The 12,293-nt window shown below is 39.7% G+C and overlaps 1 protein-coding gene across 1 annotated transcript in view; it reads right to left on the bottom strand.

Annotated features, from left to right (window-relative positions):
* GRAMD2B (GRAM domain containing 2B) overlaps positions 1–11,695 on the bottom strand; it is a 42,997-nt gene extending 31,302 nt beyond the window's left edge. Inside the window, exon 1 of the mRNA XM_057367770.1 lies at positions 11,480–11,695. Within this exon, the coding sequence (XP_057223753.1) occupies positions 11,480–11,604 (125 nt within the window). The 5' untranslated portion in view covers positions 11,605–11,695. The remainder of the gene's footprint in view (positions 1–11,479) is intronic.
* Between the last annotated feature and the right edge of the window lie 598 nt (positions 11,696–12,293).

The raw sequence follows: 12,293 nt of genomic DNA, 5'->3' as shown, positions 1-12,293 counted from the left end.
CCTTCGCCGCCGCTCGGGGCCGGCCGGAGCCGGAGCCGCCACAAACCGGTTGAGCCCGCCCGGCCGGGCCCGGCGCCGCCCGAGCCGCCGAGCTTGGGCGCGATGCGGCCCCGCGCTCCCTGTGAGGCCGATCCCTTACGAGCCTTAAATTATTCAGTCCGGAGGCTGCCGCGTGAGACGCCGGTTCCCGCCGGCTCCAACAAAAGCCGTCCTTAATGTTTTATACGGGGGTACAGGAGATAGGCGGTTTCACACAGACGCGGCCCCTGCGGGGAAGGTGGCGGTGGCCAGGGCCCTGCTTTCTCTCAGTGCATTTCCCCGGTGACTCGTGGAAGCAGGCGGTAGTCCAAATACTGATGCTGGTCTCAGGATTGCTCTATTAATATGAACTTCTGAAGTGATTAGCTGGCATTTCCATCTGTTGTTTTACATCTTAAGCAACAARCAAGTGGTTTTGAGCTGCTGGCTCATCAGCAGCACCCCAGGCTGGTTTGTCTCCACAGGAAAGCCACAGAGCTGCTTAATGAGTAATGTTGGAAGGGACCAGTGGGTGATCTGGTTCAACATTCTGGTTCCAGCAGAGCTATACTGGAGCACATGGCACAGGATTGTGTCCTGAAGGTTCTTGATTATTTCCTTCAAGGGAGACTCCACAACCACTCTGGGTAGCMTATTCCAGTGTGTGGTCACCTGCACAGGGAAAAATTCTTCCTCACGTTCAGATGGAACTTTCTGTGCCCCGTTTCTGCCCATCGCCTCTCTTATTTCTGGGCACCACTGAAAAGCCTGGCTCCATCCCCTTGGCACCCTTCCTTCAGTTACCTACYGACACTGATGAGTTGCTTGCTCAGTCATCCCTTCTTGAGGCTGAATGTGCACAGCTCCCTCAGCCTTTCTTCATTAGTAAGAGGCTCCAGACTCTTGATCAATTCAGTAATTCCCTGCTGAACATCTTCAGGAGCTGCCAGTCTCTCTGTGAGAGCACACCAAATGAGGCCTCAGCAGCACCGAGTAGAGGGGCAGGATCACTTCCTGTGACCTGCTGGCAATGCTCTTCCAAGTGCAGCCCAGGATACCATCGGCCTGCTTGGCTGTAAGGACACACTGCTGGCTCACGAGAGCTTGTTGTCCACCAGGACTTCAGTTTCTCCGCAAAGCTGCTTCCCAGCAGTTGGCTCCGGCCTGTGCTGTTGCATGGGGATTATTTTTCCCCAGCACAGGTTCCTGCATTTGCCTTTGCTCAGTTTCAGGAGGTTCCTCTCTGCCCATCTCTCCAGCCCGTCCAGGTCCTTCTGAAGGGCTGCACAGCCCTCTGGGCTATCGGCCACTGCTCCCAGCTTTGTGCTGTCAGTGAAATTGYTGAGGAGGCCTCTGCCCTTCACCCGAGTCATTGRTGGATCAGTTAAACAACACTGGGCCTGCTMMTGAACCTCRGGAGACWCCACCAGGGACAGGACTCCAACCTGACCCTGTGCCACTGATGACCTCTGGGATCTGCTGTCCAGCCAGTTCTCAATCCACCTCCCTGTCCACTCATCCAGTCCTCTCTTCCTGAGTTTGCCTATGAGGACGTTGGTAAGAGACAGTGTCAAAAGCCTTAAAKTTGAGGTAGACAAGATCTTCTGCTGTCCCCTTGTCCATCCAGGTAGCTGTTTTGTTGTAGAAGGCAATCAGTTTAGTCAAGCATGATTTGCCTTTTGATGAATCCATGACTATCCTGGTCATTTTCTTGTCCTCCCTGTGGATAAAGGTGGCCTCCAGAATGAKGTGCTCCATYACCTTTCCAGGGACTGAGGYSAGCCTGWCTGGCTTTTAGTTTCCTGCATCCACCTTCTTGCTGTGTTTGAAGACTGGGGTGACATTTGCAGATTTCCTCAGTCCTCAGGCACCAATCCTGATCTCCATGACCTTTCAAAGATGATCATAAGGAGCATGACTGTGATGTCCATCAGCTTTCTCAGCACTCCCATGTGTATCCTGTCAGGGCCCATGGACTTGTGATTGTCAGGTTTGCCTGAGTATTCTCTAACCCAATCCTTGACTAAGAAAAGTCTTCCTTCCAACATTCATTTATCCTGTCACCTGGCTCAGAGATCCCTGAAGGCTGGTCTTGCCAGTGAAGAGCAGTGGAAAGGTGTATGGAAAGATGCCATCTCWGTATCTTCTTAGTTTTCCTTTTGTTATTGATGTATTTGAAGATGCTTTTCTTCTTGTTGTTGCCGTCCTTGTCCAGAATTAAATCCAGCCTTCCCTTTTGTATCTCATTTCTACTAACTCTGACAAAATTACTTAATACTGTGCAAAAAGCCCAGCAAGTGTGCCTTAAGCCTGCCCTGGCCTTCCCTGGGCTTGTGCTGTTGGTGTTGTGGGGCAAATTGAGTGCCTCAGGAAGGTTAGATTTAAGGCACAAGTGTGGCACAAGTCATCTTGCATGGCAGGCACAAGCTGTCAATGTGCTTATGAACAATGTTTTTACTACGTGGAATACCCACATTAGGTCTCAGGTGAACTAATATTTTCATAAAGCTAAGATGAAGTCTGTGATTGTAGGTACGCAATCAAAGGGAAAATCCTGGCTTGAGAGTTCAAAGTAACATGTCTAGAAAAATATCTACTTTCATGTTTTAATGTGTTAGAATTTATAAATAAGCTTGAGAATAGAATGTACTTCTAACTTCATAACTGTTGACTTGACATAAGCTAAAGGGAGAATATGTACAGTGGAGTGGTTTCCTTTTGTGGATATCTGTGTAGGAGATAATAATGTACATTTCAGGTTAAAAATATATGAAGTAAATTAATCACCTTTGAATACTTTGTCTTTAGGAGGCGCAAAAATTAAATTTTAGGTATTGTTGRAATACACTCAGGAAATCAGTGGAAAACAAAGATGTGTTTTGGTGAAATGGTGAAATGGCTCAAGACTGCCATGGCTGCTTGGGCACACAGATCTGCAGAAAACGTGATTTCTCTATGACCTTCACTAGACCGTGTGAGTTTAATTGGCACCAGTCCAGGAAAATTTAAAGACTGTTTGCCAAGCTGCATAGAAAGGAAGACATTTAAAATGCCTGTATTTCTGGGAGACACTATTAATGAATGTTCTTGTAGTATTTAACTTAAAAGTCAAGGAACATTTGTGGAAGAAATGCAATTTAGTTTACAAGAGAGATTATTCAGTCTGTTAGGCCCYACACCAATAAAACACTGATTGCTGCATTTTTATTCCTTGTGGAGTACCTAAGTGGCACCAGACACAACCTGTGGAAATATACCAGCGTCTCATTTATTCAGCCATAGCAGAATAGGAACCATTTCAGCTGCCTGGTCTGTGAGTAGAGCTGGAACTGAGAAGGCTGGGAAAGGCATAGTGTCTGTTCAGGCCCAGCACCCTTTTCTTGGGTGCAGCAACCTGTGTGAGGTTTTGGGTACCCTGGGGGTTGTTCCTGTGTAATTGTACACTAACAATGCATGCACAGGATGACTTGAATTAGTAGGAAAAGTGACTGTCTACCCCTCGTCTTGTTTTTGGAAGATTTTCATTGCACTAAAAATGTATCTGCTAATGTAGTTTTGAGGCAGACTTGTGGTTGAATAACTCCTGCATAACTAAACCAGAACTGCTGGTTTCAGTAGGTGAGAATCTGACTTTTAGATATTTGAATAAGTAAAATGTGCTGTCTTTTGAGTGCTTAGATTTTCAGTCTGTCAGGTTTAGTTGCAGGAGATAAATGCAACCACTGACRTTTTGTTCATTCATCTCCAGAGGTTGTTGTCTTTGCCTTAGTAGTGCAAAGCTTGGAAAGGGGTTGGTTGGTCCCTGGAGCTCAATCTGTCTTGTAGTTTTCATCTGGCTGCATTCTCAAAGTGTGTGCAACTCTCTGATTTTAAYAAATCTGTAAAATTATTTAGTGTGGAAGAAACCTACCTTCAAATAAGTTGATTCCTAAAGACTTGACACTAATCCTTGTTTAATAATTTCTTTCATATCACAATATCTTAACTCATGTCAGAGACTTAGTTCTGGCAGATACACGTGTCCTTACTCAAGTTTGCTATTATCTGATAATGACAGTGGAAGTAATAAGCAATGAGGAATGACTATAGCTTGTGGTATTTTTGAAGATTTGGAAAAGAAACACTGCAGTCAGGCTCTGTCAAACTGTATATGGTGCAGTAGCTCCAGAATTAGAGGRCAGTTGAGTGATAAAAGTTCTGAATACCAGGCTTCCCATAATATTCATAATCCCATAACTGCTCATGTGAATGGAATATATTTGAGAACCATATGCTTTTAATATGATCAAGTCCTACACACATAAAAAGAAAAAAAAAGTAAAGAACCTTTTACTGTACCATGATAATTGCTCCTATATACAGACACAGTAAAGCAAGTGTTTGAGCATCAAACTGTCACCAACAGAAACCCATTGTTGTGAGAATATTGGGCTGAGTTTTTCTCTAATTGATGAAAGGCAGGTTGAGAAGAGAAAGCAAAAGTAGTGTACTGTAAAGTTACTGATTACTGTTTAATGCCTGCAATATTGTTGATGCTGTGTAAACAAAAAAACTCATGTATTCCTGTTTTGAACAGTACCTTAAACCTCAGAGAGSATTCAGGGTTTTCAGTAATTAGAACCTTCAACATTATGTATAACACAGCAAAGGATARAAAATTAGAGATGAAACAATAGGGTAAACTTCAGGGGAAAAAAATTAATATGTACATGCAATCCTGGAAAAGCAGAATGGGGAAAGACTCACTGAATCGAGTTGATTCCCTATCCCAAGCTAAGGCCTGCTATTGCTGTGTCACTCCTGAGAATACTCCTGACTCAATTGTTCTTAAAAGTCATCAATGTGTCCAGAYGACCAATTCCAGTGTTTGCTATTATCGAGGGGATGTCCTCCGTCAGTAACATCATTTTGAATCTTTGTTGGGAAATCTAAAGCCATTACTTCTTAATTTATTCAATATGAAGAGCAGTGAAAAGCTGTCCCCTGTTTCTCCTCATTTTCATCTTTAGTCTCAGATAAAACATACGAATTGTGAGTTTGGACTTCTCTTTTTCCTATGAACTGCCTCTGGTAGGTTCAGATATTTTCTGAAGCATGGTCTGCCAAGCTAGACACCTGTAGTCTTATGAAGGCTCTCTAGAGAGGAGTTTAAAAGGTTACTTCATCTGTCCTATACACAGTACCACTAGTCACATTTTGCAGTAAAGTGTTTGTGTTTCACAACAGGGTGAGGCTGGCTCAAGTTTAGTGCTCAACCACTGTGACCTCATAAAGCTTTTATTAAGGTCAGCTGAGATGTTGTTTTTCTCTAGCACATTGGCAGCAAGTTTTAAGACTTGACTAAGTATGACTGTGTACATTCCCTTTGTGTATTTTTCTGGKTTTTTTTCCCTTTCCCATGGGTTTCTTCAATTTATCAGAATAATTATGAATCATATCTTGAAGGACATGGAGAAAGGAAAAGAGCTTAATGAGACACACTAGAAATATCACTATAGAAAGCTATGGAACTGCTATCCGTGCCTAGAGATTCATGGCTAGGATATTGCTGTTGAAAGATAGACCATCTAGCTGGAAATAAACAGGGTTAGAGATTGTCCTCATCAACAAGGTTTATTTCAGTACAGTCACTGAGGCTGTTCATAAAGTACTTGTCATTTTATATGGCAAGTGTCAACATGCCTGAATGTAAGGAAATTTCCTTTGAAAGAAATAAAGCAGAAAATGAGTAAAGTGATCACAAGCATTTTGTACACTTTGAACATGTTTCCCTCAGTAGAGAGTTCTTCAGTATTTCTTTACTGGTGCAAAAATGTATAAAGAAATGCAGCCTTAATAGTACCTGAATACAGGTACTTTTGCCTAATAGATCATTCTATGTATCTTGTCTTCAGTTTTCTGTATGATACTCTGCATTGGAAAGATTCTTTAAAAGTTATGTGAATGCCTTGGAAGTCATTAAATGTTGAAAGACCTGCAAAATAAGTCCTTATAGTTGAAATGTGATAGGAAAGCAGTCTTATGTTAGATACTATAGAAATAGGAGTTCTGATGGTATGACACACAAACTAGTAGATATTTGGAAAGATGTTGCAGTAGGGAAAAAAAAAGTTGTAATTTCTACAATATACGCAAATAATCCACAAGTTAGAGTGATGCCTGGTTTACACCTTGGGAGATGCACCCTAGAAAAAAAACCAAAGTAACTGGGCTAAAAAGGGGTTATAGACCTGGAAGAAGTYGCTTGGAGAGGCTATGGATTCTGTCTTTGGAGGGTAAAGATCCAGCTAGACAAAGCCATACCTGATCTGATTTGGTGTGGATGATACTCCTGACTCAAGCAGGAATGTTTAAAAACAGTGCTCAAATTACTCAGCATACCTGAAGTATGTTCAAAACAGATGGAGCCAAGGTCCAAAATAGTCTGTGGAAGATAAATAGGGCCAGAACACAGCAAGTGGTGCAATTTTGTAAGGATTGAAAAGCAGTTTTGGCCAGTTTAGTCTTGCTCCTTGCCTGGATTAGGAGTTTAGTAATTTATTTGGTTTTAAAAGTTTGAGATTACTTTATAGATACTCATACCAGGTCATATTTTTATTCTGAGCAGTTTTCTGGAAGTCTTATCTGCCTACCCATTTTTTTTTTTTTTTTTAATTTTGTGTAAGGTAGCCTAGATTACTGTATTGGTTGAACTCCCCTTTGGACACGGCAGTGCATCAGGCGAATGAAGCAAACTGGGTTGAAAGGTAGTTGGAGCACTTATCACGAATGGTGMGGTGTGCTGGGGCTGTTCCTTGTGGCTCCATACTGAAACAGCTGAGTGAACTAGGATAGGCTACAGCCATGTTCTGCAACACACAGCAGGAAAAAGGAGGAACACTGCCACACAAAACTTTTGGGGTAATAGTAAGATATGGGTATCAGCCCACCTCTCAGTGAACATATAACACATGGTACGTGTACTCTTCCTCACATTTACTGCCATATCAACGACCTTCACAGTGACCTGTGCAGAGTCACAGAGGACACACAGCATACTGTGAGCCTCACCGCTGTGTCTGTGCCATAGTGATCAAAAGAACAGTCTGGGAAGGAGGTAAAACACAGCAGAACCGTTGAAATAAAGGAACTTTAATCTCCCTCCAAACTGTTCATGGCAACTTTCTTTTTGGAAAAAGCAACAYTGTGACATGTAACAGTTTGGTTCTGCTACTTGTGAGAAAGCGCTCAGCCAGTTGGCATTTTGCTGAAAACCACTCAAGTCAATGTCTCCTCTTAGCTCATGATAAAGAAAGAGCCATTATGCAATATTTTGCCCTGGATACCTTATGGGTGACAATGCTAACATATTAGAATACTGTGATGCCTAGATCTTGTCATTTCATATGATCTCATGGCAGAAAAATCCATTTTCTCCATTTATAATTTTAAAAATATATTTCCTCTTATAATAAAAGAAATATATGTTCTCATTTAACATATTGTCYAGCTATGCTGAAAATGTTAAATATGAATATTGCTTGTTCTACTCTGGTGGCTCACATTAACTTGATTTGTCATCCTCTGATTATAAATGTTCAAGGAAATTCTGGATGACGTCCAAGTGTGATATCTTTGTATACAGATTACTTGGACAAAAAATTCAATCCAGCTACAGCTCTGTATTTAGGGTATCAGACAGATTATGTGCATGCATCTAATGAATGAGGTGCAAGCCTGTATATAATTACTGAATCTGTATGTCATAATGGATTACATGTAGATCCTTTTTTGGAACTAGGTACGCCTGAGTGCATGCAAGCATTCAAGATATGTCTAAATATGGTGATCATTTTGTTGAAAGAAACCTTTAGTCATCTGGCAGTCTCTGAAGTGTAGCAGTATGGCACATTAAATATGTAAGAAAATGGAAACCATCTCCTTTGAAGATAAATTGAATTTCCACAAGCAAACACAATGCCCAGACTTTACAAAACCTTGGGAAAGATTTGTTCTTACCTTTAGAAGAGGAATGTTAAAGTGGGGAACACAAGACAATGTGAAAGAATTAATCATACCAGCAGTTTTCTCACAGTCTTTCTTTACATCAGATGGAATTGTGAATAATAAGCTATTTGAATAAGCTTATACAGTTACTGTTCTGTCTCATTTAGAGCTAGGAGTTATATTACTCTGGGGGGAAAAAGAAACCAAAACAAATGTAAATATGTCTGCATAGTCAGGCCACAAAGGGTGAATGCCAAATCTCAGATGCAAGCCATTGAGTAGTAAGGTGGGTGCCAGTATTTCAGGTRCTCATAACTGAGCTATAAAAATGACACATCTTTTAGAAATTGGTGTTTGTTTATCCTTCTAACATGACTTCGTAAATTGGTCTGAACTAAGCCTCAGTCTTACAGCAGTACATTGGAAGACTCTGAGGGGTATCGTTTCAATGCAGAGGTTTCTTAAAAAGAGTTTTCTGTCAAAAAATCTTGAGAGACAAAACACAACAGTTCCTTGTTGTGTCCGAACAAAAACCATCTTTAAAGTTTATGTTACAGTTTTTCTGTTATTTTGGTGTAAGCAAAAGATAGGTAAATATTAATGCCAGATCACAGATGCAGAATTGTATTATTGAGTATTGTATTTAGTTTATGAGCTTATTGTAATGGACCAAATGAACTGCCAGGTCAGGACTGGAATTGAGGACCCTTTTGACTCTCATTTTCATGAGACAGCATTTTGAAAACAAACCTCTTCATGCTGTACATTTAGATATAATTTAAAAAAAAAATGGTTTATAATCGTTACCTAATATCAGTGTTACTGATAAATGCTGATTTTTTTTTTTTAACAAGCATTTAATATATAACCTGCAATATGATTATTGCTAGGATTGGCATAAACATACATAGCATTATGACATTCACAGAACTGGTAATCTGTAATCCTAATCTAAATTGCTGAAAAAACCTAATTTTCTTGTGTTTAATATGTTCAGGTTTTTTTTTTTTTTTTTTTAGAGCCACTCTGAAGATTGTTCAATACCAAAAGCCTTGAGATTTTTCTAAATTTTAGGAGAACTGGATACAGGATATTGACTCTTATTATGGGGATAGACTCCATGTGGGGGCTTGAGAACCCTATTGTTTTAGCCCATGGTTYGTTCTGGCCTAGTGGAAAATGTTTTGTTCTAAAGGCAGGACAACTCTATGTTCATGCTGATAAAATGCTGCACATACATGTGGCCAATACTTTTATCAAGCCAAACTTCTTGTCTATAATGCAAGGCTGACACCTCAGCATTAGCCCAGAGTCTTAATTTGCTTCTGAAATCAGTTTTATTTGATGTCAGGAATAACATGCTGCTATGGTGATAAACTGTACGCTCCCCTTTATGAAATGTTAATAACTCCCTGGTTTCTGCCAAATTCATGCTCATCCACATGGTGACAATTATGGTGAGATGAGAACAGGTATATTAAAAAACTTAGGCATATAGACAATTTTTGTCCTCAGGCATGAATAATTAGAATGAACAACAACAATCATTAATATAGTAAATTTTCTCTGTGGGTGCATCTTCATATATGGAAAATGTGCTCCAAATAAATTGGACTGTACTGAAAACTGTAGCTAAAAAAGCAGAGCCTGCATTTGTTTTTCCCAAAAGCATTTTGCATGATCTTTCATGTGGCTCATTTTGAATAAATGTATCATGACTGTGAAAAATACATGAAAAGCAAGTTTCTCCCACAGTTAGCTATCATGTACCCTTCTTATTAGATTGTCTAGTATTTGTAGCCTGCTACCCCATTTTTGCTATTGATAGAGGTATAGTTTCACAGCTGGGTTTTATGACCATATTACCTCTACCAGCAATTGAGTAAACTGGGTTTCTAGGAGGCCAGCCCCTACCACTTAATACTTGGCAGGGAGGTTGATTGTTGAGATTATTGGGAAATCTGGGGTAAAGGACTCTGTTCTTTGTAAGGGCTGGTCATGTTGCCCYCAGAGCATCTATGGCAGTTTTTTTGTGTACAGGTTATCTAGTGGTAAATAAAAAAGTAGGTAAATCTGTCTGCCCAGTGCTCTGGGCAGGACACAGAAAATAGGACAAGTTTTATATTGTCCAAATTAGAAGTAATTAAACATCATCAACTTGTGTTGCACCCTCCAAATACCACTCTATGTATATATCCTGTGCCTAACTGGAAAATGAGATATAAAAGATTTTTAAACAAGCCTCAAATGTTTAGTTCTAGATAAGAGTCTTTGAAACCTCTAATTAAAACTTAAAATTTCTGATGCTTTATTATTTGTTCAGACTGTTGGACATTATCTCTCTGACATTTGAGTTGGAAGATAGGATGGTATAGAGATATAATATTAAAAAGGCCTAATAACATTTCAAAAGAGAAAAAATGAGGCCAACAGACTCATTTATAGTAGTGACCCAATTAGTGATAAGATCTGTCATCCTTTATAAAGAATTCGTGCACAGCCATAGAGAGATGCAATTCAATCACACAAAGACTATGTAGCAGTTCCAAATCACTCCTCAAGGCTTTTTGGCACTGTGTAGCAATTAAGGACAAGACCTTGACAAAGAATTTTCAAGTGGAGTAAGAACCAATAAATGTCTGATGATATTTTGAATAGCTTTTTAAAGCTTTTTAATTCTTGATGGGTTGACAGAAGTACATGTTTACTTGTCTTGCTCCTGCAGTGGATAAGGAAGGATAGAYAGTCAGTGCCAGTAGTCCTCTGACATCACTTTCCCTCATTTGCCTGTGCTGTCTAAAATGTGCATGATTTATCCAGAACTCTTTATTGCATTGAATTCCACCACAGAGGGAATCTGCAATTCAGCAAGTCCATCCATCATAAATAAGAATACAGATTTCTTTCCCTTTTTTTTTTAATTTTTTTTTTCAGTGTTGTATCAGTAAACTCTTTACCAGTATTCCTTTAGCAAGTGTCCCACTTCCATGAATATTTCTCGTGAATAAGATGTGTCATCTTGAAAATTAGTTTAATAAGAAATATGGAGTTCTTTTAGGCCAAAACACACATGAAAATATTTTGTTTAACTCCTTGATCTAGCAAAATTTACATTTGTKTTCTGGCAAGATCAAATGTTACAGGTATTTGGGTCACCCTGTAGAGATCACTTTAAGAACTGAATTTTACTAGTATGTAGTGTTATACACATTCAAAGCCCTATTTCATGTCAACAGGTAAGGAAGGAGAGAATACCCTTCTGACCTCCATTACAAATTTCTCCTTTACAGCAGTGCTTCCCTTCCCAGTGCAGTCAGTAACATATGTGAAGTTACGTCTCTGCGTGCATTGCCTTCTCATACGGAGCTTCTTCATCTGGGTATTTTCATTAGTGCGTTTGTCCCAGTGCCCTCCCATCTTGCTGCCTTATTCCCCTGTCATCAAGAACATGCAAAGCAAACATATTGGGRTTTACCTTATAAATACTGATCCGACACTCTCTGTAGGACTGGCTGGGGTGTCATTACTTGACTTTCGGAAGCTATTCCGGCTTTCAGAACGAAAAACGGAGTCCTCCAAAGAGCTTCCTTTTCTCAGCATTTTAATTAAATTAACTGCAGACTTAAGTAAGTAAGTTCAATTCTAGAGCGATCCTTGAAACACACAACCTTTCACTGCTGTAGGAAGTGCTGTCTTGGTGTGACTCCAGCTCGAACTAGGTTTGAAAACCAGTTAATGAGTAACCTAGTGTTGTGACATCATAAGGGAGTTTTCTTTTTTATCTGCAGCACTTTGTAAGTTGACTTGAAAACAAAAATCATCAAATCTAGGTGAACTGTGTCTTTGAAATTTCATTATACATAGCAATAACTTGTTTTGATCAATTGAGTATAAAACAAGAACTCTATTTCAAATSATGTTTTGTTTTCAGGTTTATAACTAAAACTGTAACATAGTCTGTCATAAATTCTACTTTGTGAATTATCTACCTGTCTCTAACTATCCAAGTTTGAATAATGTATATGTTTCAGAAGTGACTACATCCACCTGTTGTGACATGCCAAAATTATTATATTTTTTTCTTCTCTGGTGACAAATTGGTTCACGTGTTTGCATGTAGCTGCTGTAAAGTCAAATCATTGCATTTCAATTTAAACATAGGCAGTATTTTAATTCTCCATGCACAGGAACCCAACTGGACAAAACCAGTTTGTCTAACCAGTTTTTCCATAGGAATTGGCAAACATTAACTACAAACTTACATGTTTTTCTGTTTATTGAAGGTTACT

The sequence above is a fragment of the Malurus melanocephalus genome, unplaced genomic scaffold, assembly GCF_030028575.1.
Source record: "Malurus melanocephalus ecotype Western Australia unplaced genomic scaffold, MMel_1.1 scaffold_84, whole genome shotgun sequence".
NCBI classification, from domain to species: Eukaryota; Metazoa; Chordata; class Aves; order Passeriformes; family Maluridae; genus Malurus; species Malurus melanocephalus.
Note: the sequence above shows the minus strand (reverse complement) of the source record. Positions and strands in the feature narration are given on the sequence as shown.